The 25987-nt window shown below is 41.0% G+C and overlaps 1 protein-coding gene across 1 annotated transcript in view; it reads left to right on the plus strand.

Annotated features, from left to right (window-relative positions):
• Positions 1 to 559: 559 nt before the first annotated feature.
• The window catches only part of LOC132780193 (alpha-soluble NSF attachment protein), a 33016-nt gene continuing 7588 nt past the window's right edge, over positions 560 to 25987 (plus strand). Inside the window, exons 1-6 of the mRNA XM_060783766.2 lie at positions 560 to 762; positions 15005 to 15087; positions 15994 to 16110; positions 21332 to 21378; positions 22701 to 22778; positions 24791 to 24846. Coding sequence (XP_060639749.2) covers positions 659 to 762; positions 15005 to 15087; positions 15994 to 16110; positions 21332 to 21378; positions 22701 to 22778; positions 24791 to 24846 — 485 coding nt within the window. The 5' untranslated portion in view covers positions 560 to 658. The remainder of the gene's footprint in view (positions 763 to 15004; positions 15088 to 15993; positions 16111 to 21331; positions 21379 to 22700; positions 22779 to 24790; positions 24847 to 25987) is intronic.

Consider the following 25987-nt stretch of genomic DNA (forward strand, 5'->3'; position numbering starts at 1 on the left):
TACACAATATCGAGATATATATAATTAAAAATAAAAATAAAAATTCTAATTTAATAATATAAAATAATTTATATAGAACTGAAATAAAATTAGTTTCATATATATTATATACAATATGGAGATATATATAATTAAATAAAAATAAAGATATATATATATTATAATTAAATAAAAATAACAATATAATTTTAATTTAAAAATACAAAATATTTTATACAAAATTGAAATATAATCAATTTTATACAAATTATATACAATATTGAGATATATAATAAAATAATCCCTACAGTTTGAAAATGGTATAGCCCAACCTTCTTGCACAGCTGGGACTGTACCAATGCTAGGAGGGGGGGGGGAAACTCACTGATCACGTGACACCGATGAGTCAGCACAACCTCAGTCACGTGAGACGAAGCAGCTCAGTGAGAGATCCAAGAGGGGGCGTGGCTGTGGCGAGGTCACGTGGGAAGTGAGGGCGGTCGCGAGCGGCTTCCTCGGTCCAGCCGGGCGCGGTGACGTCAGGACGCGGCGTGCGTGGCGACGTCAAGTGCTCCCGGCGACGTCTTCCTCAGTGTGAGGAGAAGCAGAGCAAGGAGGAAGTGGTGCATCTTGTCGCTCCTTCTCTGCGTCTGGGGCTGCCGTTGCAGTCGAGGCCGCCATGGCAATGGACACGAGCGGGAAGGAGAAAGAAGCCCTTCAGCTCCTGGCTGAGGCGGACAAGAAAGTGCGCGGCTCCCACGGCTTCTTCTCGGGACTCTTCGGGTGAGGCCTTGCGCTCTTGTCAGGCTTGGCGGGGCCTTCCTTCTGTGTCTCTGGGGGGCTGAGCAGAGGCCTGTATTGTTTGGGCTCTTTCCCTTCCTCTGGCGACCCTGGCAAAGGGTTTTCTTGCTAAAATTTCCTTCAGAAGGGAAACAAATAGGCCTCAGAGCCAAACTGAATGTTTTTCAGGCACGCTGGGCCTGTGCATCAGACTGTAGACAGGACATAAATTCTGTGTGCCCAACGGGACACCGGGGCTGCCTCAGATTAAAGGCCCTTGGATTTCCTTAAAACAAAGTCTTTAGATTGCTTAAAGGTTCAACGAAGTTTATTAATGAAAACAAACAGGTATTTCAAGGCTTTCTTGACAGTCTATTGGCTGTCTCTCAATCTTGTCCACAGGGAACAGGCACTATCTTCATAACTGTAACTAATGGGGAAATCCTTAACTTCTAATCTGGGCAGTCTGTCTTTGCCTCTGTTGGCGTGGAGCCCCTCCACCCGGTACCAACTGCTTCTGGCTTCCGCGAGAGACCCTTACTAATTTATTTATTATTTATTTATTTCGTGTACTTCTACCCCGCCCTTCTCAATCCCCTAAGGGGGACTCAGGGCAGCTTACAAAAGGCACAATTTAATGCCTAACAATTCACAAAATGCAGTACAATATACAATACACAAATTTACCACATGATGTCAACAGTCATAACTAATTAAAACAATCAAACAGTATACTAGCATCAATAAAATCATCTTGTGGACAATGTTCACCAATTCATAGTCCGTAATCCATCTAGCATCGTCATTATCCTTTCCTACTCTGGTTGTCATTGGTTGTCTTTGTCCATCTGCCATCTTACCCAAAGGCCTGGTCCCACATCCAGGTTTTTAGCTTCCTTCTGAAAGCAAGGAGGGATGTTGATGACCTAATCTCCCCCGGGAGTGCATTCCACAGGCGAGGGGCCACCACCGAGAAGGCCCTGTCCCTCGTCCCCACCAGTCTCACCTGTGATAAAGGTGGGACCGAGAGCAGGGCCTCCCCGGCAGATCTTAAACTCCAAGGCGGGACGTAGAAGGAGATACATTCGGACAGCTACACTTTGTAGACTTCCAGGGGAAAAGGAGTTCAGGTTTTAGTGATGGCTGACTGAAGTCCCTCCCCAAAGGAGCTGTAAGGCTGTATGATCCTCGGCCAAGCTTTAGACTGTATATCTCCCTGGCCAAGCCGTAGAAGATGAAGCTTTCTACAGGAGCTCTTGGTTTTATGTCCTGCATGGAAAGCTTCTCTGTGTGGACTGGACCCAAAAAGGCTCCTATTCCCTCCAAAACCCCAAAAAGGGGGCGGAACCAGGGAACCTAACTATAATTGACAGGTGGCTTGCCCTATGATTGCAGCCAAAAGAAGCCACCTATCTGCAGAGTCCCTGAAACTTGGGACTATAACAAACATTAAATGCAAAGCAAACAAAATTGGAGCTCCTGGTGCAGTTGTACCTGTACAGAGGGCAAAACGACTTGTACTCTAGACACATCACGAGAAGACATAACTCACTAGAAAAGACTGTGTTGTTGTTGTTGTTGTTGTTCCCTGCTTTCCTCTATCAAATGATACTAAAATATTACCCCATTTTAAACCACGTCATTGGATGTGTTGCAATAGCAGGTTCCCAGATTAGTGTTTACCCCTTATTTTATTTTTCTGGTTATTTAATATTTAATGTTTAATTTAATAATAATAAAACTTTATTTATACCCTACTGCATCTCCCCCAGTGCGGCTTACATGAAGCCAAGCCCATTAGTGCAGTACATACATTGTAATACAAAAACACAACAATAACCAGAAAATATAATACATAAAATGCAAAGAAATATAATAAACGACACAGGTAATATAAAACATGCAATTAAAAAAGAGGATTTCACTGGGCAGGGCCACATTCAAAGCTAAAATTTTAAAAACTCTGGGAGATAGGACGATGCAGATCATCAGGATTTTTTTTTTTTGTTGTGTCAGGAGCGACTTGAGAAACTGCAAGTCACTTCTGGTGTGAGAGAATTGACCGTCTGCAAGGACGTTGCCCAGGGGACGCCAGGGTGTTTTGATCTTTTACCATCCTTGTGGGAGGCTTCTCATGTTCCTGCATGAGGAGCTGGAGCTGACAGAGGGAGCTCATCCGCGCTCTCCCTGGATTTGAACCTGCAACCTGTGGGTCTTCAGTCCTGCTGGCACAGGGGGTTAACCCTCTGCGCCATCAGGGGCTCCTGTCTTAATAATAATAATAATAATCTTTATTTATACCCCGCCACCATCTCCCCAATGGGGACTTGGAGCGGCTTACATGAGGCCAAGGCCAAACAGCAAATTACAATAATATAAAACTGAAAACGCAAACAATAAACAACAACAACATAATTACATAAAACACATGAAAACATAGCAATATAAAATTACAATAGGCACAATCATAATGACAATGGGTGGGCTACATGTAATGATTAAAAGAGACTGATTAATTAAAACTCAGGCGAGATAAGAGAGAGACAGATTATAGTGGGGGTTGTGGAATCGGGTTTTCCTACAAAAGAGGGGGGGGGGCATATGCTCCAATGACAAAACATTGAGCCTAAGCAATAGTGTGAGAATGTAAACCTATTCATTAAAAGCGCAGCGGAAGAGCCAGGTTTTAAGGTCCTTTTTAAAGGTTTCTAAGGTAGGGGCTTTCCTAATTTCTCCAGGCAGTGAGTTCCAGAGTCACTTTACTGTTCTAATGTAGCACAAATCCTATGTAAAGTCATACTATTTATTTTTACATTAATATTGACTGCTGAGCTGTTGAGCTTGTTGACCGAAAGGTCGCAGATTCGAATCCGGAGAGCGGCGTGAGCTTCTGCTGTTAGCCCAGCTTCTGCCAACCTAGCAGTTCGAAAACATGCAAATGTGGGAAGGTAACGGTGCTCCGTGCAGTCACGCCGGCCACATGACCTTGGAGGTGTCTATGGACAACGCTGGCTCTTCAGCTTAGAAGTGGAGATGAGCACCACAATGCCGGCTCTTCGGCTTAGAAGTGGAGATAAGCACCACACCCCAGAGTCGGACATGACTGGACTTAATGTCAGGGGAAAACCTTTACCTTTTATATATTTCCACACAGCCCTATATTCCCAGAACATCAAGGCAGAAAATCCCACAATATCTGCTTTGAACTGGGTTACAGAGTCCACACTCAGATAATGTGGGATTTTCTGCCTTGATATTCTGGGATATATAGGGCTGTGTGGAAAGACCCACAGTTGCTCACAACATTAAAAACAATACCGCTCAGTGGGTAACTTTAAGTTTTCCGGGCTGCATGGCCATGTTCCAGAAGCATTCTCTCCTGACGTTTCACCTGCATCGATGGCAGGCATTCTCAGAGGTCAGGAGAGAATTCTTCTGGAACATGGCCCACACAGCCCAGAAAACTTAACAGCAACCCAGTGATTCCGGCCATCAAAGCCTTTGACAATATTCTTCAAGCCTACAATATAAAAAAAATACAAACATTGAATTGTTAAAATATTATTAGCTCTCTTCTCTTAAAGAAGACTCAAAAGTGGCTCACAATATTAAAAACAATACAGTTGAAGCCTGATATATATCAAAACATAATTGTTAAAGACATTATTATTGCTACCCTTCTTTCTTTTCTTAAATGAGACTCAAAGTGGCTCACAGCATTAAAAACCATACAATTTAAGGCTACAATATGTAAATATTAAAATACAGTTAAACATAGAATTGTTAAAGACATTATTATTGTCTCTTTCTTAAATGAGACTCAAAATGGCTCACAATTAGAATGAGACTCAAAAGTGGCTCACAACACTAAAAGCAATAGTTAATATATAAATATTAAAATGCAGTTAATTATAAAATGGTTAAAGATATTATTACCCATGATGGATTGTCACCTTGTTGTGGTGAGAGACCTTGTGTGTTTCAATGAACCGGTGGTTCTCAACCAGTGGGTCACCATATGTTTTGACCTTCAACTCCCAGAAATCCTAACATCTGGTAAACTGGCTGGGATTTCTGGGAGTTGTAGGCCAAAGCACCTAGTGACCCACAGGTCGAGAACCACTGCAATGAACCTTTGGGCATAACCACCAGAGCCATGCACTCCCGGAGGGCCGCAGGAGAGGCTCCAGACGGAGCACAATCCAAAGACCTCAATGACAGATCAGGCGGAAAATAACATGGTACATGTTACAACAGCTGTGAAGGCACAAGCAGGCTGCAACAGATTGAGAAGCCACCGTCTTCGTGTTAACTATACCACGGGTTGGGACTCTCACTGTGTGAAGACTGTGTTGGCTGTACACCTACCTCCACACATTTAAAAAACTCCCAGGCATCTTCCAAGAACTGGAAGGCCATCAGTTTTGGACAACAAAGGAGTGCCTAAGGAACATTATTATCTCTTTCTTAAACGAGTCTCAAAGTAGCTCATAACATTAAAAACAATGCAGTTCAAGCCTGTAATATATAAAAATATTAAAATACAATTAAACAGAAAAGTTAAAGACATTACTATTGCTGCCCCACTTTTTTTCTTAAATGAGCCTCAAAGGGGCTCACAATATCAGAAGCAATACAATTAGTGGCTCACATTACAAACAATACAATTTAAGGCTATGGTATGTAAATACCATAGCCTTAAATTGTTCAACAGAATTGTTAAAGACTGAAATTAAAATGATTAATTTAATGAATAACATCACATTAAAATTGTTAAAATAATTAAAATCCTACATACACCTTGCCTTCCCACATTCACTGGCATTATGGGTGCTGGATCTTTAAACCTTTCTTTGGGGATTTGAAAAGGGGGAAGACTGGTTTCCTAAGGCAGAAAGGGAGTTTGCACATGGCTCGTCTGCTAGCTTTTCTGCAAGAGGTAAGAAGGGGGGAAAGGTGCTTAGTAAGGCAGGAGGAAAAGAGGAAACCTTATTCCAGATGGGAGAACTCAGTCTGGGAAGCCACAACCCTGGCTCCACAAGACGTGGGCAGGGCTGTTGGATCACTATCAGCTGAAAGCAGCCAACAACAATAATGGCCAGAGGAAAAAGTTATGTTGAAATAAATTAGTTTTAAAGATGGACATCAAAAGAGATACAAAATGGGCTTAAAGTTACCTTTAAAAATGTGTCATAAATACTGAGGGAATCCTTGGCCCTCAAGCGTTCTACGGGAGGTCAGCTATTACCAACAGTGCTATGGATTTTGAGGAGGCACAAATAGAGGGCGAAAGGGAGAAATGTCCCACAAGCAAACCTATGTTGGGACCACTTTCCATCTGGATATCTGTGTCCTCGTTGTGTTAGACCATGTGGAGCCAGAATAGGTCTCTACAGTCACTTACAGACCTGCTGCCAACACTCTGCTTCTGGAAGACAATCATCCTTGGTCACGATTGATTACCTATGATGATATATTGAAAGGTGTACCACAAAACCTTTCCTTTTTATATTGAAGCAGGCTAACCCTTGCTTTAAAAACATTAAGTAGGTAGGAACCATAGAATCATGAGGTTGGAAGAGACTCACAGTTCAACTCCCCGCTATATGAATAGAAATCATTGGAATCCTATTAAGTAAAAAGAAATAGTGGGAGATTCAGGACAGATAAAAAGAAGCTCACACAGGCTAAAGGAAACTACAGCCCCAAATTATACTGATGACTGGGATAGCTCTAAAAAAATTCAGAGAATGAGGCTGTCAGTGGCTTGTAGTAGAGGCTAGGATGAAGAGCAATGGATTCAAGCTGAGAGTTTGTCTAAACATTAAAAAGAACTTTGTGACAGTATTGTTCAGAAGTGGAATCTGCTACCTTGGAGTGTGGTAGAGTCATCTTCTCTGATGGATTTTAAATAGACGTTGGATGGCCATCTGTTGGGAGTGCTTTGCTTGTGTCACTGCATAGCAGAATGGGGCTGGACTGGATGGCCTTTGGGATCTCTTCTATGATTAGTCTAAGTTGCCTTTATGTCACCTGTGAAATCAAATGATGTGCTGCTCTCTATATTAAATGCCATGCGGGGCGCACTTAATATTGCAGGGCTTTCCATGAACCTTTGTTTGACCATGTGTGACCAGAATATTGGACTACGTAAATTTGAATCTAATTTAACATGGCTGTTCGCATTCTTGTGTATTTGTGGCACAGAGCAGGATATTTCTCAGAAAATGAGTTTGATGTGTGGAAACTTGTGGTAGGAAAGACAGGTGGAGAGAATGTGGGTGGGCTCTTGCAATACTGAAAAAAGTGAAAGATGTTGTAGGGGGCACTGGAGTAATGACTGATGGTAGGCTTCCTCAAGATCAGGAATGATTCTGAAGGGGGATGATGGTTGCTGGTGTATGTTGGTATGGGTGGGACCATAGATGTTTGGAAGGAAGTCAGAAGAGATTGGGTAAAACTAGGAAAGGGTGAAAGAAAAAGAAGTCTTAAGTGGGCGAAAAGGCTAGGACCGCATCTCTCTCCATGAACCAACCCGGGCCCTTCGATCTTCGGGGGAGGCCCTCCTTTTGCCCCTGCCAATCTCACAGGCCCGTCTGGTGGGCACAAGGGAGAGAGCCTTCTTTGTAGCCCCCCAACTCTGGAACTCATTACCTGGAGAGATTAGGAAAACCCCTACACTAGAAACGTTCAAAAAGAACCTTAGAACTTGGCTCTCCTCAACGCTTCTGTCACTGGAATACATGCCCCCCAAATGGAAAGTTTAGTTTCACAACCCTGTGTGTTTTTATGAGATCCCTGCAAATAACTTGCTCCTTTTTTTATCTCAGAGTTTTTAAACATTTTATCCTGTACATGTGGCCCACCCACTGTTATTGTGACTTTATGGTAATGTTATTTTGTTATTGTATTCATGTGTTTTTTTAAAATGTAATTTTGATGGTGTTGCTTGTTGTTTATATTTTGCTTTTATTTTGATGTAATATGTTGTCCGGGCTTGGCCCCATGTAAGCTGCTCCGAGTCTCCATTGGGGAGATGGTGGCAGGGTATAAGTAAAGATGATGATGATGATTATTATTATTGGAAAAGGTGAGTAGAAGGAATTGGTGAGAGGAAAGCTAATATAGTTGAGCAGTCCTTAAGGGAGTTGGGTGAAAGAGATATTGGGAGTAAACTAAGTGAGATTAGAAAGGGATTAAGTATGGGCTGTGAGGCAAGAGGCTAAGAAGTGCGCAGTATATTGTAAACATTGTGTAACTAGTGTGTCTATGTGTCTTGGAGAAACCGAAGGAGCACTGAAGCTAATTATCAGTGGGGCAGACAAGAATTGAGTGTAACCCGCATTTAGCTGGAAATGTGGGAAAAATTGAGCACAAGTTGATTGAAAGTCAATGTTTTAAAAGAGGTGATTTGATAAGGATTGAGGAAAGTATTCAATGTGCATTTTAGGTTTTTTTCCCTCTTTGCAATGGAATATATAGGAGAAACATGAAAGAAATAACCAGAAGGTGATTTTCGTGAAAGCCATAGGTTTTGTCATGTGAAGAATCTTCCTAATAGCTACTGCCATGTATATTTTGCAGCTTGTCATCCTCACAACTAAACATATGGTCCACATTTTTGTTTTTTGCTTAACTTTGTGATGCAAACCCAGCCACCAGAGATAGGCCTTGCTCCCTTTCCACAGGAAGCTTTAATAAGTTCTTTTCCTTCACATTCATAGAGATCATAAGGTAGTTGTCATCTTCTGTGGAAATAAATAAGACTATGCAGGCAACAATTATGACCTGGATAGGAAGCTGCTTGAACTGTGATCTTGTATCCTAGATGCCAAGCTACACCGTTAAATCTTTATGTCTGCCTGTTCAAAAAACATTTTTCCCTCTGTGTACCCAGCAGTTTTTTCAGAAGTAAAAGTCCTCCAGCTTAATGTGTTTTTCTCCAGTTTTGTACCTTTCACAGTTTCCCAGAGGCCTAACTGGAGTAGTGTGATTTGGCTGCTGGAGGCTTCGGGCTTGACAGAAGGCAGGGAAGGTCACGGTAGCATCTGAGCTGCTGTGATTTGGCTTAGTTTCTATTACTGCTTCAGCTTTCCAGGCTGTAAGGCAGAAGAGTCGTTAAGTCCCAGGTACATATGCCAGAAGGCAGTGAGCTGCTAAAGCTTAGGCAGAATAATACAGTTGTGTCAGGATTACAGGTTTGTTCAGGTAATGAGTCGCGATTGGCTGGTGTGACAGAGCTTTTCTCATCCTGGAAAGGTTCACTCAATTCCTTAGGAATGATCATCCTGTATCAGCTCTCTCATTGAATGTGTGCTAGTACTGTTGATCATATTATTTCATTCACTAAATTTTATTAAATGCAGCAGGAGTTATTTTATTTATTTACTTATTTATTTACTGCATTTATGTACTGCTTTTCTCACCCTGGGAGGACTCAAAACAAGTAATGGCAAAATGCAATGCCAACATATATACAAACCAAATAATAATAACTAAAACAATAACATGTAACAATAAATGAATCCTTAAAATCATTAAACATAGAACATTAAAAGACATTTAAAATTAAAATAGAGAATTAAAAGCATCTTAATATAGCATTAAAATCACAAGATCCAGAATCGTAATCCGAAGCCATTCCTATTGTCAATTGCACTTTATGTTCCATTCATTTTTTTCTATTGCATTACTTTACTGCCCAAAGGCTTGGTCCCGTAGCCATGTGTTTACATTTTTTCTGAAGGCCAAGAGGGAGGCCACTGATCTGATTTCACTGGGGAGGGAGTTCCACAGCTGAGGGGCCACCACTGAGAAGGCTCTGTCTCTCGTCTCCAGCAGTTCCAAAGAATTGTACATACTCAGAAGCCGTATTTTAAGGGATGAAGTATCCTTTTGTTGATGTATGACTTCAAGTTGTGTTTGATTTATGAGAACCCTGTAACAGGGTTTTGAAGGCAAAATTATATTCCTCTGAGGCTCAGTATAATTTGTTCAAAGTGTCACAGTAGGTTTCCATGCTCATGCTAGGATTCAGACCCTGGTCTCCAGAATTGTAGACCACTGCTCAAACCACTATACCAGTCTTCTCAACCTGTGGGTCCCCAGATGTTTTGGCCTTCAACTCCCAGAAATCCTAACAGCTGGTAAACTGGGATTTCAGGGAGTTGTAGGCCAAAACACCTGGGGACCCACAGGTTGAGAACCACTGCACTATAAATTAAAGTCACTACAATAATTAAGATTTTGAGGATATATACAGGCCTCAACCCTTCCCTTTCTTTGAAGAAGTTCAGAAAGATAGCTTAAGAAATAACAGTAAATTGCAACTGCTTGGCTACTTTGAATACTACAATTGCCTAAAGATTTGTAAATGGGACTTGCAGAAAGTAATAAATAATGTTAGACAACTTTTCCCAATATTCCAAATAAGTTGGCTTTTCTAGTCTAACACCAGCCTGTGCTTAAATCTGTCTTCCTTCTCAGAAAGAGCCTGTTTCTTTAATGATCTATTATAAGATGGCCTTTTCCCTTATTACATAATGCTGTATATGGTTAGGAGCGAATTAAATGGAGGAATGCGATTTAAAGTTGCACAGGAGCAGGCGATGCAGGTTTTGCTTGGAAAAGTAAATGCTTGGAGTAGATTCATCCTATATTTTATTTTTGAAAGATGGAATTAGATCTGTGTGTGTGTCTAATGGAGCATTCAATTGTCCTTGAATTATTGTGGTGAAAATAATGGTATCTGTTTGAAATGTCTTATTTCTTTCTCCTTTAAAATGAGGCCTAGACAGAACCTTAGCATTATAACCTGTGGGCGGTTGAGGAGGAGAATTGGTCTGTGCCTGCAGCTCTCCTAGCTGTGCATCGGGTTTTCTCCCGCAGGCTGTGTCTGTTATTGAAGCAGCAGAATCCACTGCTTGGTGGGGAGATGAGGCGGGCAAGGGAATAGAGGGCATACAACAGAGCTGGTGATTCGAGGCCAATTGTCTCTCTCTCATAGAACACACAGCTGAGCCCTGAGAGGCGGAACATCTCTTCACCAGGGAGCTGAAATAGATAATGATTTTTCACAGGTGGAGAAAAAGAACATGGCACTTGAGTGGCTGGTGATTGTTTATGGAGTCAATGACTTGCTTGTGGAGGAGAAGGTGCAGGGGAGGTGATAAAACAGGAGCGCTATACTTGGAAGCTGTTTGTTTTTCCCACCCAGAATGCTTCATTTACAAGCCCAAAGTGGCTCAGTTTACTGATGGATATAAACCATTGGTCCTCAAACTTTTTAGACAGAGGGCCAGGTCACAATCCCTCAAACTGTTAGAGGGCTGGATTATAATTTGAAAAAAATGAATAAATTGCTATGCACACTGCACATATCTTATTTAAAAAACACTTAAAAACAAAACAATAATTAAAATGAAGAAGAATTTTAACAAATATAAACTTATTAGTATTTCAATGGGAAGTGTGGGCCTGCTTTTGGCTGATGAGATAGTGTTGTTGTTGTGTGCTTTCCAAGTTGTTTCAGACTTAGGTTGAACCTGAACGAGGGCCCGGTAAATGACCTTGGAGGGCTGTAACCGGCCCTCGAGCCTTAGTTTGAGGACCCTTGGTATAAACATTTCAAGATAATCATATTACATTCATGTGAATTGAAATGGGAGGCAGTAATATATCTAGTCTGCTGTGTTGTTGAAATGGAGTCTTGGGTAAAATTAAAGTAAACATACAGAGTGTTTCAAAATGATGGACACCTGTACTTTATTGAGTTCAGTGGGGCTTTACTTTTGAGAGCACATACCTATTAGGTCATGTTGCAAATATCACATGAGGAATCCATATTCTGACTCCTAGCAATTGTAATTCCAGGAAGAAGGATATTGAGAACTTGTTTATCTGGATCTTGACAAGTTCCAAGAATGGTGGCTGTGACTATCAACTAGGTGGTGGTTGTGGGGTAGGCAGAACTTTATTTCGTATGGCAGATATGAATATGATTTTAAGTGAGGTAACAGTTCAAAAGGAAGAGGGGCCGACCAAGGGCAAGATGGATGCATGGTATCCTTGAAGTGACTGGATTGATCTTGAAGGAGCTGGGGGTGGTGACAACCAACAGGGAGCTCTGGCGTGGACTGGTCCATGAAGTCACAAAGAGTCGGAAATGACTGAACAAATCAACAACAACAACAAACAGTTCAAATCAAATACATGAGTTAGGGTATGATTTTAAAGCCAGCTTCTCCAAGTTGATCCTCTCCAAATGTTTAGAGATAAATCTCTATCAGTCACAGCCAGCAAATGGGAATAATAGGAAATATTAGCCAAAGCATTAAAAGACAGCCAGGTTGAGGAAGGCTATTACAAAGGATTTTAGAATATAGGTCTCATTAAATGCTTTTCAGCTTAGAGAAGGTTCTAGCTAGAGGACATGATACAGATTAAAAGGTTTTGTAGTGATTTTTAAAAAACAAATGCTTAATGTTCCCATATTTTATAGCTATCCCCATAGATACATCAGTGTCTGCTCCTTGCTTAGGATAGATTTTCATAGATTTGATTGCCAGTAGAAAAGTAAAGGTAAAGGTTTCCCCTTGACATTAAGTCTAGTCGAGTCCAACTCTGGTGGTCATCTCAGTTTCTAAGCTGAAGAGCGGGCATTGTCCGTAGACGCCTCCTAGGTTATGTGGCCAGCATGACTGCATGAAGCGCCATTACCTTCCAGCCGAAGCAATACCTATTAATCTCACATTTGCATGTTTTTGAACTGCTAGATTGGCAGAAGCTGGGGCTAACAACGGGAGCTCACCATATCTTGTGGTTTTGAACTGTCAATCTTCCAGTCAGCAAGTTCTGCAGCTTAGCGGTTTATTTAATCCGCTGTGCCACCATGGCCCAAAGTGTCTCCCCGCAAAATATCATGTATGGAAACCCCTTTGAGTTTTCAGTTATGGGTTTCCATAGCAGAAAGTAGGAGAGAAGAGTGGCAGGATCTCATGGTTTGGAACTACCAATAGGCCAGCTAGATCTGTAGGATGTACAAAGGTATCTACTTAGTATTTAGTAATAGATTCGATGGGTCTACTTTGGTTGGGAAAGTGATTTTATTTATTTATTTATCCTATTTATACCCCGCCTTTCTCTACCTCGAAGAGGGCTCAAAGCGACTTCTATATAGACAATTGTTCAATGCCTTAAAACACATACAGTTCCAGCAACATTAAAATTAAATTAAATATAATACGTGTTAGTCATTTAAAAACATTACTTTCAATATTAAAAGCACACCATCTATAATCGTAGCCCGAAGCTGATCCATAGTCATTGCACATATTCCAAATCTGTTATTCCACTGCATTATTCTCCGAAAACCTGATCTCAAAGCCAAGTTTTTACTTTTCTTCTGACTGTAAATAATACTGACCTAGTAAATCAAGCCAAGGTTTGGTGCTCCTTGTCTAAGAAATTAATTTCCCAGGTATCAACTTAAAATATGATACTGCATAAACCTGTGACCTGGGTGCATGCTGTTTGTTCCCTGCAGCTTTATGGTGGACTATGCAATACTTCCTGAGAGGGATTTTGTTGCCAAGGTAATAGTTGGACTTCTGTCTTCTGAGCTTAGCTCAGGGATTTCTCCACAAGACCACACCGTTCCAGTGTGTGTTGTATGACAGGAAGATGCCTTCTGGCCCAGGAATTTATCATTTGCAAAGAATGAGCTAAGCTATAATAACTGACATCCTGCAAGCTGCTTAGATCTAGCTTTTCCAGAGCTGTGGCATGGAAATTTTCTGTATGTTTTTTTTTCTCAAAATGACTGAGAAGATTGAATGCCTACATGCTGAAAACCTCTCAGAGGCATGCACTGGAGCATTGTCTGCTTTGTGCTCCTTTAATTTGCCCTGCAAATACTTGTCTTTCATACTTGCTGAAATTTCTGACAAGAGCCCACTAGTTACCACTGGCAAGCAATCTCCAAAAGAGCTCTATTTTGGCATTCGGTTTTCCAAAGGGAAAAACACACAAATATTTGTAAATATCCAGACATCGTATTTCAGCATGATGATGTCGGAAGAATCCTCTTTTGCATAATGTCTCTTTTGGGAATAATTTATCCTGATTGGATTTTTGGTGTGTGTTTTCTGGAGAAGCAATGGATAGATGACTATGTTTGTTAGTTGTTGTTGTTCATTTGTTCCCAACTCTTCGTGACCTCATGGACCAGCCTACGCCAGAGCTCCCTGTCAGCCGTCACCTCCCCCAGCTCCATCAGAGTTAATCCAGTCACTTCAAGGATGCCATCCATCCATCTTGCCCTTGGTCGGCCCCTCTTCCTTTTTCCTTCCATTTTCCCCAGCATAATTGTCTTCTCTAAGCTTTCCTGTCTCCTCCTCATGATGTGGCCAAAGTACTTCAACTTTGTCTCTAATATCCTTCCTTCCAATGAGCAATTGGGCTTTATTTCCTGAAGTATGGACTGGTTGGATCTTCTCGCAGTCCAAGGCAGTCTCACAACTTTCCTCCAACACCACAGTTCAAAAGCATCTCTCTTCCTTCGCTCAGCCTTCCCTATGATCCAGCTCTCACATCCATAGGTGACTATGGGGAATACCATTGCTTTAACTATGCGGATCTTGGTTGCCAGTGTGATGTCTCTACTCTTCACTGTTTTATCGAGATTGGACATTGCTCTCCTCCCAAGAAGTAAGCATGTCCTGATTTCCTTGCTGCAGTCTGCGTCTGCAGTAATCTTTGCACCTAGAAATACAAAGTCTGTCACTGCCTCCACGTTTTTTTTATTTCCAAGTTGTCAATCATTCTTGTTGCCATAATCTTGGTTTTTTTGATGTTTAACTGCAATCCAGCTTTTGCGCTTTCTTTTTTCACCTTGATTAGAAGGCTCCTCAGCTCCTCCTCACCTTTTGGCCATCAAAGTGGTGTCATTTGCATATCTAAGGTTGTTAATGTTTCTTCCAGCAATTTTCACCCCAGCCTTGCATTCGTCAAGCCTTGCACATCGCATGATGTGTTCTGCATACAAGTTGAATAGGTTGGGTGAGAGTATACAACCCTGCCGTACGCCTTTCCCAATCTTGAACCAGTCAGTTCTTACTGTTGCTACTTATACAGATTCCTCAGGAGAGAGACAAGGTGATTTGGTATGCCCATACCACCAAGAACTTGCCACAAATGTTTTTTAGTACAACCAATTAATATAGTGGTATTTTATTTTTCATCTTAGGGGCGGCTCCTCCAGGGTTGAAGAAGCATGTGATATCTATGCAAGAGCAGCCAATATGTTTAAAATGGCAAAGAACTGGAGTGGTATGTATCATCCCTGAATGTTTACCTTTATTAATCTCTTATTTTAATATGTTATGTGAAGACTATCCTCAGAGGAATGGCTGTAATCCAGTGGAAGAGTACCTGCTTTAAATACTAAATGTTTAAGGTTTAGTCTTTGGTATCTCACATTTGGTCTGGGATGGTTGGATCATTGCTGCCAATCATCATAGACAGTAACGAGCTAGATGAACTAATTGTTTCGCTTGGTATAAGGCAGCAACCTATGTGAAAAGGAACTGAAATGTGTTTTGTTTTTCTTCCAGGAATCTACATGTACTCTAGCAGGTGTTAGTTGTGTGGGTGGTAAGAGGAGAGCTCTGCAGTCAGATGATAAATCCTCTGCATAGTTAGTGGCATAACAAGGATTATAGGGAAAAAAGTCCAGCCCACTTTGCTCCAGCCATCTTGTCTCTAGATTAGGGCTGACATTCCTTGCCTTTAGCTAGGTTAATTGTGTCTGAAAGAATCTGCAGTCCAAGAGTCTGATAAGGCCACAATTTTCTCCTGTTCTAGAAAGGTGATGGAAAACTACTTGGGGATCCTCTTACTTTATTTCATCCATATTATATACCTCCACCTCCCTCCCTCAAACTACAGTACAGTATATGTCAAATGGTACAAAACCGGTTGTTGAAAATTATCTGTCTATTCCAGTAAAACAATGTATAGCATCTGTCTGGAAAAAGATTGAAGATGACAATTTTAAAGTAGTACAGTATTCTCAAATCAGATCAAAACAAAACAATGATTTGATTTGATTTGATCTGTACAATAGTCTACTGAATATAGAACAGCCAGTTCTCTTTGTTTTGGAAAACCCTGATTTTGGGTCTCTAATGTGCCTTAACAACTTCCAAGTGTAGCTCCTCCTTTTCTCTCTCTTAGCTGCTGGGAATGCTTTCTGCCAGGCTGCTCAGTTGCACCTCCAGTTGCAGAACAAACATGATGCGGCCATGAGCTTTGTGGATGCGGGCAATGCCTTCAAGAAAGCAGATCCTCAAGGTACGTAAAGTGTGCTCACTTACAATTTAATCTAATCAGAGCTTGGGGCAGGATTTGTTGGTGAAGTAGGTTTTGGAAATATTATAATATCCCATTAAATGTGGCCCATTATTGCCCAGGTTTTCTAAACACTTGTATGTTAGAAGCATCACCCCCAGAGTTGGACACAAGTGGACTTAATGTCAGGGGAAAACCTTTATGTGTACCTATGTTAGAATCATATTTGATTGTTTGGTAGGACTGAACCTATGTAAAGGTAAAGGTTTCCCCTTGACATTAAGTCTAGTCATGTCCAACTCTGGGGGTGGTGCTTATTTCAATTTCTAATCCAAAGAGCTGGTGTTGTCCGTAGATACCTCCAGAGTCATGTGGCCAGCATTACTGCCTGAGCTCCGTTACCTTCCTGCCGGAGTGGTGGCTGTTGGTCTCACATTTGCATGATTTCGAACTGCTTGGCTGGCAGAAGCTAGGACAAACAGCGGGAGCTCACCCCGTTCCCCGGATCTGAACCGCTGACTTTTGGTCAACAAGTTCAGCAGCTCAGCGGTTTAACCTGCTGTGCCACTTATGTAAACATCTTTAAATAGCTAAATAAAGTTCCAAAACTTCTCATTATTCAGAATACACAATTTTGGGTTCAACTGAATGCATAGTATTTTGCAGCAAAAATGCACAAGTAAATGTTTAAACTTTTCTCTAATTGCCTGTTTTGGTGGAGGATGAGATAGGAGTACAGTGCTTATACCACTTACACCTCAGCTGAACAAGTGGAGATGTGCATGACCCTTTAGCTTTCAAAGATAGCCCATTTCTCCTCATTTTCCATTGTGATTTGGAAATGCAAAAGTTCATTTAAGATCTTGTATCATCTTGAAGCTAGTAAGCACAATTCCCACTTTACATAGAATGGGAAACCATATATAATTAAAAAATGAGAAACCATATTTAATTAGATGTTTGTGCATTTCTCTGCATTTTTCTTTACAAATTTGCATTTCTCATCACAAAGGAAGAGTGGACTACATATTTATAGGTCTTGTTTTATTAGTATAGTGAAACTGAACACAAGCAGCTGTATTAGTCTTTGTTGTATGTTGATACTTGCTAAATGCTGTTTTCTAAACGCTTCCACACTTTCTCTGAATATGCAAGTCGCGTAGGCTTTTGAAGGGCAAAAGCTATGATGCCAGCTGGCTTCATTTCATTACAAACTGAGATATTCTGCTTTCATTGGAAATCTCAGTAGTCTGCAGCATTGCATAAGAGATTCAAGTTAACTAATCTTCCCAACTCTGACCTTACAGATGTGAAATGTATAACTCAAGTCCTGATTTAAATGTCTCTGTATTCAGGCCTCATCTTAGGGAGTTCCCATTCAATAAAACCCATAAGAACCAATCTTCTGTACAATTTAATGTAAAGTAATGAGAATAACACCAAAGCCTTAAACTTCATTAAAGTGTGTGTGATATTTATTGATCAGAAAACTTCAGATTTGGGGGGATTACAATTCTAAAGTGATTTTACTTTGCCTTGACTACATAAACTGGTTATTCTGTGTGCTGTGACTTTTCCAAGTACTTTTAAGGCAAAATATGATTTTAAGTAATGTTCAAGTCTCCCTTCTTAACTATTGAAGGCAGTGGTTTTGGGAGGGTTCTTTAGTTGTTTTCCTGGAATGTCGACTGTAGAGCCTTTGCGCCTGTGTTGTCTTTGGGTCAAAGATGTACTTTGCCTCCTTACCCAAGAGTTTGTATGCCAGATTTCTGACATTTGTTAACAAAAGCGACTAGCAAATAAGCGTGAGGCAGAGAACAAGGAGGAGATAGTCTTCTCCTGCAGTTGTCTTGCCTCTGCCAGTAGTTTCTGGAGAAAAGATGATAAAGTAACCTGAGGAGAAAACAAATTTAATCCTCTACAGGGATTTGCTTAATCTTTTGGAGATTTGCATTCTGATTATTGGCTGTGGTAGCTGAGCTAAAGAGTGAGCCTCGTCCTTGTCACTGCAGTGATGGAGGCAGAGCATTGGGAGAGGGTTAGACTTGGGCCCAAATCACTGTTAATGAAAAGATTTATAGTTTTTGATTTTCCGAAAACGGAAAGGGGAAGAGAGAGACAAAAAGATCAGTGAAACAGATTTTTGAGAGACTATATTTTCGTAAAAAGTTAAGTCCACAAAATACTTGAGGCAGGAGGATCTGTGTCATTTTTTCTCCCCGGCAGAAGAAGCTTCCTCCATTTTTTTCTTGGAAAAGTTACCTCCTCCTCCAGAGAGGGCCCTGGGAACTCGATTTCCCAGTGGCACTTGCATGGGGTGGGAGTTGAAGTTTTTCTTTCTGTGTGTCTCTCAGTCAATAAAAAGCCCAGTGGTGTCCATGCTCTGATTGGCTGAGAATGGACACAATTAGTGACGACAATTCCCAAATGTTTTGGTTAAAACTTAAAACAATTCTTTAAAAAATCAGTAGATTGGTGAATTGTTTTGAAACTTGGAAGGCCTTCCAAGGGTCTACAACTGAGGTAGGCTTCATGCAGATAGACCTTAAAATGGCTGCGGATTGAGCCTTTAAAGTTTCCCATTGTAGCCAATGGACCGAATCTCTGCCAAATGAAACGGAAAACACCCCTTCCCTTTCAGGTAACTTTATGGTAAATGAAATGAGGGTTCAGATGGAAACAGACCTGAAACCAGCATGCCTTTTGGCCTGAATGCACATGCTTAGAGAGGGTCAAGAATGAACGCTAGCACTGCATTTTGTAATAGCATTAAAAGGTCATTATATTATTGAACTTTTGCTTTAATTTGCAGAGAAGATAGTTTTCCATTCTGCCAATGGCAGAACAGATAGTGGAAATCACCCCTATCCATTCTTCCAGTGTGTGTCAGCGATAGAATCATAGAATTGGAACGAGACCACATAGGCCATCCAGTCCTACAGCCTGCCATGCAGACAATGCACAATAAAACTACCTCCAACAGATGGCCTTCCAGCCTCTGTTAAAAAGCTTCCAGAGGGCTTCCACCACACTCTGAAGCATCGAGTTCCACTGTTAAACAGCTCTTATGGTCAGGAGGTTCTGATGGAGTCTTCTTCCTGTAATTTAAACCCATTGCTCCAAGTCCTAGTCTCCAGGGCAGCAGAAAACAAGCCTTCTCCCTCTTCCTTATGACAGCCTTTCAGATATTTAAACATGGTGATCATGTCTCCTCTCAACCTTCTCTTCTGCAGACTGAACAGAACCAGCAGTTTAAGCTGCTCTTCATAGGGATTGGTGGTCTCCAGACCTTTAATCATTTTAATCACCTTCCTCTGGACACAATCCAGCTTGTTAATATCCCCCTTAAATTGTGGTGCCCAGAATTGGACACAGTATTCCAGCTGAGGTTGGACCACAGCAGAAAAGAGGGCCACTGTGAATTCCCTTGACCTAGATGTTCAGAAATGCATTTGTGTTTCTTGTACTATCTTTTTATGCTTTCCTGAATTTAGTGTGAGGGTTATTTATTTATCGTATCAGGAGCAAACCAAGGGTACAGTTGTGATGTATTTAAAAAACACAAAGTGTAAAAACTTGGCATTATATTAAATGTCCTTTGATTAGTAGCTGGCCACTTGGAGCATCTCTGGTGTTGCTATAAGGAGCTCCTCCATTGTGCATGTGGCAGGGCTCAGATGGCATTGTAGTAGGTGGTCTATAGTTTGCTCTTCTTCACACTTGCATATCGTGAACTCCACTTTGTGGCCCCATTTCTTAAAGTTGGCTGTGTGAGGGTGGCATATAAATATGAGGGTTGAATGAAAAGTAATGCCTCCACCTTCGTTACTTGGGTTTGGATGGGAATATTTTAATAAATCAAACACAGAAATAATCCTTAGAATGTGCTCTTTAACTATCACTATTCACTTTTCCACATAATCACCAGACAATTGGATACATTTCTGCCAATGATAAACAAGGTTTCTGAAGCTGTCACAGAAGAAGTCTGTGTGCTTTCATTTCAGACATCAGCATTCTGGGTACCTACTGTGCACAGATCTTCTGATAGCCAAGCAAAGCATTAATGTGACCCACACTTCTTGAGAAATGTAGATTATGCTTGAAATTTGGGGTGACACCTTCTGCTCTCAATAATTCAATGACTGCACATTGCTTAAGTCGCATTGACTGACCATCTGCGCAGGGTTCCATACTTCGCACTTTAACCACACAACCGTTCAATGCTAAGGCTTCCTGCCAAAATGGAACTGTAGAGGAGAGTCTACTGAACTAGCCAGTACCTGCCGCATATCAGTACTGCCATCTGTTGAGTTACAAAGGTGGAGGCATTACTTTTCAGTCAACCCTCGTAGACACATGAAACAGAAGGTTGGGTTGCTCAAAGGGTTGTTGGTAGAGCAGGGAGTGATAACTCACTGGGATGAAGTATTATTGTGTTGAACAATTAAAGTTACTTCCAAGCTTTTGGTTCTAATTCTAAAGCTGACATCAGTGGCTTCCATTAAAATGACTGGTGCTGCAGTTCTTTAGTAGGCCACATGGGGGCAACATAGGAATCAATTTTCTTGATATGGGATCAGTGGCTGCTGCTGTGTGCCTTCCAGTTGTTTCTGATTTATGATTAATAGAATAATAAAAGAATAGAGTTGGAATAGACCACATGGGACCGCATAGTCCAAACCCCTACCATGCAGGAAAAGCACAATCAAAGTACCCCTGACAGATGGCCATTCAGCCTCTGTTTAAAAGCTTCCAAGGAAGGAACATCCACCAAACTCCTAGGCAGAGAGTTCCGCTGCTGAACAACTCCTACAGTCAGGAAGTTCTTCCTAACACCATCACAGATGTTTCCCATTGCTTTCCTCTGAGGCTGAGAGAGTGTTACTTGCCCAAGATTGCATGACTCTTAAGTGGTCAGTTGCATTAGATAATCACTAAATTGTCCCCAGAGTAGGATCTGGCTGTAAAAGGTAGTTGCGCATAAATCTTTTCCTGTTGGAGAATACTGATTAATCAATTCTCAAACTCTGCTTGGTGTTCTCTTCCAATTTCTAGAAGATCTGCAGGCTTCAGCAGCTTTTCCTTAAGTGGCTATTGATCTTCATAGTAGGAATTGTGCTATAAATATACTCCCAAGTTTTGTCCCTTACATGGAGGTCATTATCAAATGGCATTATTTCTTCATTTTATCGTGTTTAAAGTGTCTTCTTTTTTTAAACAGAGGCCATTAACTGTCTCCTCAGATCTATTGAGATCTACACAGACATGGTAAGCTGATGCTGTATTGTGTGCAATTCAGAACTTGATTTTAGAGTTGGACTAATTTGTGTATTTTATTTTTGGGAGGGAATCTGACCTTTTGTGGAAAAGGCAGTCCTCTTGTGTAAAAAAATAGTATTTTTTCCAGGAAACACATTTTTTCTGTCCTGACAAACCACGTGTATCTCTGTGCAAATGAATTTATTTGAAATTTATATAAATAAAAATGTAATGTTCGTTTGTGGGATTAACGTAACTCAAAAATCACTGGATGAATTGACACTATATTTGGACACAAGACACCTCTCAGGCCAATGAGTGACCATCACTCATAAAAACACCAAAAAACACAGCAGAAGAGACTTTAAAAGCCAAAAAAACACATTACAATGAATGCGCAAAACCACATATATACACAGACACACATATTCACATATTCACACACATATACACATATACACACACACAAAATACATATACACAGACTGGGCCACAGCAACGTGTGGCAGGGGACGGTTAGTACACATATAAGCACAGAAATATACATATACACATTCACATATACATACAGACACACATATATATACGCAAGCACACAAATATACACATACAGTATACACACACATACATATACACCTACACACATATACACATACATACACACATATATGCATATACACAAGTACACACATATACGCAATATACATACACATATAAAACACAAATATACACACACACACATATATCAGACATAAACACATATATACACACACAAAACACATATACACAGACTGGGCCACAGCAGGGCGTGTCAGGGGACAGCTAGTTATAAATAAAGAATGAAAAATGGACAGAAAATTTGTATTTCCATGGAGCAAGGAGAAAAGTACTGAAATGTATTACATGCAGGAATGAAATTAATGAGGATTTATTTTACTATTCTTGACAGAAAAGCCTAACATTGAAGGGCATTAGTAGTTGTAACATTGGAGGGGCACACTTGTCCACCCCCCACATAAACAGTGTATTAATATAGAGTGACACATTGCTCCAGGTACTTAAATATAAAGCAGATTGCTTTTTTCTAAAAGAACCAAGAATGCATTGAAGCAGATAAGGCTAATCTCTAGTCTAGACTTCTTTTTTGTTAAAAAAAGGTAAATGCCACATATGCACGTACAAACATTTAAAGGTTCATCAAGCCTTCCTATCTTAAGGTGTGCTTAGAATTAAAATGCTTTTACAGGAGTATGAGGACTGTGTGCATGTACCTAGTTGTCCCTGGATGATTGTACTCATTTTACACCCTATTTGCCTTTCTCTTCTTTTAGGGCCGTTTCACTATCGCAGCCAAACACCACATAACAATAGCAGAGATCTACGAAACAGAGCTGGTAGACATTGAAAAGGTGTGTTGGGAAGAGATGTCTTCTGGGTCTTGTTTTCCTTGTGGTTCTCTCATTCAAGCAAGTCTTCTTGTGTGATCTACCCTACCCCTTCCTTTCTGTCTTCTCCCCAGAACAAAGTGGATGTTGGGATCATAATATGACGGTGGAGAGGCTCTAAGTCAGGCATGGGCAACCCAGGAGGGAGGGGGTTCTCCCCAAGTCCCCTCCCTGCCCTTTTCTCCCCTTCCTCTTCTCTTTCGGAAACAGAAAGTGATGGAAAGATAAGGAAACATTTGGATCCCAAAAGGGTTGGCCTTGGTCAGGATAAGATGGTGGATGGGAGAGAAAAAGTGTATCCATTTGACCCCATATTGCCTACTCTTTATATAGAATCCTAGAACTGGAAGAGACCCCGAAGGGCCGTCCAGTCCAACCCCCTAGAATCATCGAATCAAAGAGTTGGAAGAGACCTCATGGGCCATCCAGTCCAACCCCCTGCCAAGAAGCAGGAATATTGCATTCAAATCACCTCTGACAGATGGCCATCAGGCCTCTGTTTAAAAGCTTCAAAAGAAGGAGCCTCCACCACACTCCGGGGCAGAGAGTTCCACTGCTGAACAGCTCTCACAGTCAGGAAGTTCTTCCTCATGTTCAGATGGAATCTCCTTTCTTGTAGATTGAAGCCATTGCTCCGCGTCCTAGTCTCCAGGGAAGCAGAAAACAAGCTTGCTCCCTCCCTGTGACTTCCTCTCACATGTGCCTGCCATGCAAGAAGGCACAATCAAAGCACTCCCGACAGACAGCCTCTGCGGAAAAGCCTCCAGAGGAGGAGACTCCACCACACTCCCCGGCAGCCTATCTTATTGTCCAACTTCTCTTCCTTTCATGAAGTTCTTCCTAATCTTTTCAGTCAAATCTCTTTCCCTGCCATTTGAAACCATTGCTCCCTTGTGCCCTGGTTTCTAGAGCAGCAGAAAATCAATTTTCTGCCTCCTCCTCAATGGGACAGCATTTTAGATCTAGAAACATGGTTCTCATGTTTTCTCTCTAATATAATAGTAGTAGTACTAGTAGTAGTAGTAATAATAATAATAATAATAATAATAATAATACTGTATTTATAACTCGTCCTATCTCCCCAAGGGGACTCTTCCTTCTCTTTCCCAGAAAGGGGGAAGAGAAGGAAGGGATGGAGGGAGGAGAAAGAGAAGGAAGACAAAAGGGAAGGAAGGAGAAAGAGGGAGAGAGGAAAGGAGTGAGGAAAGAGGGAAGGAAGGATGAAAGGGATGGAAGGAGGAAGGGAGAAAAAGGGAAGGAGGAAGGAAAGATGGAAGGAAGGAGGGATATGATGCAGAGATAGAGGAGGCCTTGAGAAAAGAGCCCAAGGGGCCGCATCTGGCCCCCAGGCCTAGGTTTACCCATTCCTGCTCTAAGAGCTAGTTAAGAATAAGGATTCCTTTTGAATTTTGGATTTGTGTTCAGATTTTTGGTGCTTTACACCTTTACAAATTGACAACTTCATATCTGTCAATTTGATAAGCTGGTCCTAATTTCAGGAATGGCTAGAAGAAGAAATCTGAAGGGTTGCCTTCCTCTCACCATTGCACATTCAATCAGAAAGGAGGTGAAGAGAGCTTTCCTAAACTGCTGTCACTATTAATTAAATCCCACTTTGCATTATATTTACAGATAACAGTTTAAAAACACAGGTAAAATAACATTTCAACTTTCACTGTAGTGAAAAAAACAATTCAACTAGAGCCCAAATGCATTTTCACAGACTTTTTTGTTTAGTGGAATTCTTCCCTTTCAGCTGTTTTATGAAATACACATGATCTAGCAGTGTGCGAGTGTGCTGGGTCAGCAAACATCCCAACACATTTGGTGAGGTAATGGACATTTTGTCCAGGCTACACACACTCTATGGCTGACCACTGGAGTGCAAATGCAGGTCAAATGTGCCTTTGCTTTGAACCCAAAGCTTTTGTGTTTGATGTCATCACCTCACCCTTCTTTTTCTGCTTCCTTTACAGGCAATAGCTCATTATGAACAAGCTGCAGATTACTATAAAGGTGAAGAATCTAATAGGTAATTGGAGAGTTATTATTCCTGTTCTCTTTTTAAACTGTTTCTTCCAAGCAGAGGAAAACACTGCTGTATGTGACTCCACTCTTGCATTTCTGATAGAGCTTAGGTTAGAAGGTGATGCCAGAAAATTGCTATTCCTGTAGGATTTAGTGGATCATGTGATTTTTGGATCATGTGGTTTTAATATTTATATTAAGATGGTTTTAATGCCTTGTTTTCATGTTTAAATGTAATTTATGTCTCATGTTTAATGATTTCAATTTATAGTAATATGTTAGTATTTAATTATTATGATTTTTCTTTTTACATATATGTTGACATTGAATTTTTGCCATTGTTATGTTGTAAACCTTCTTGAGCCCCCCCCCCCCCCCGGTGGGGTGAGAAGGGCGGTATATAAATATAGTAAATAAATAATAGTGCATGAGACACTATCTTTGCTAGGAAGGGTGGTTCAGGGATCTAAAGGAAGGGCTCTTTAGTGTGGTGTTTGGTCTTCTTTCTTCTAATTGTGTAAGGCAGTGGGTCCCCATGATGGGTACCTGATGGCAGTGATGGATTTGGGAAGAGTTCAGGAAATTCCACCTGAACATGAGGAAGAACTTCCTAACTGTGAGAGTTGTTCAGCAGTGGAACACTTTGCCCCGGAGTGTGGTGGAGGCTTCTTCTCTGGAGGCTTTTAAACAGAGGCTGGTTGGGAGTGCTTTGAATGCTATTTTCCTGCTTCTTGGCAGGGAGTTGGACTGGATGACCCATAAGGTCTCTTCCAACTCTGATTCCATAAGAGTGGATGAAGCAACCTAGTCTAGACCAGGCAGAGGAGTTTATCAGAATCTAATTGATTTGGGAGTTGGTGACTCTCCCTGTTCTGGCAAGGTTAAAAAATACACTTGGACTTAAATACTTTATGCCTTGGTCAGGAGTGCTTCTTCTCTACTGAAATTAATGTCTCAGCATAGCAGTTATTGCTGCTCCTACCTGGCTAAGATAGTCATATTAAACTTTGGTAATTCTATGCTACACTACAGTAATGCCTTGACTGTGTAGCTGCTTTTGAAGGTAGTTCTGAAATGTTGATTACTTCAGAACATGGTATCCTGATTCAAGATCAAGTGAACTGCTTAGAGCAGTGGTTCGCAAC

Source organism: Anolis sagrei, chromosome X (assembly GCF_037176765.1).
Source record: "Anolis sagrei isolate rAnoSag1 chromosome X, rAnoSag1.mat, whole genome shotgun sequence".
Classification (NCBI taxonomy): Eukaryota; Metazoa; Chordata; class Lepidosauria; order Squamata; family Dactyloidae; genus Anolis; species Anolis sagrei.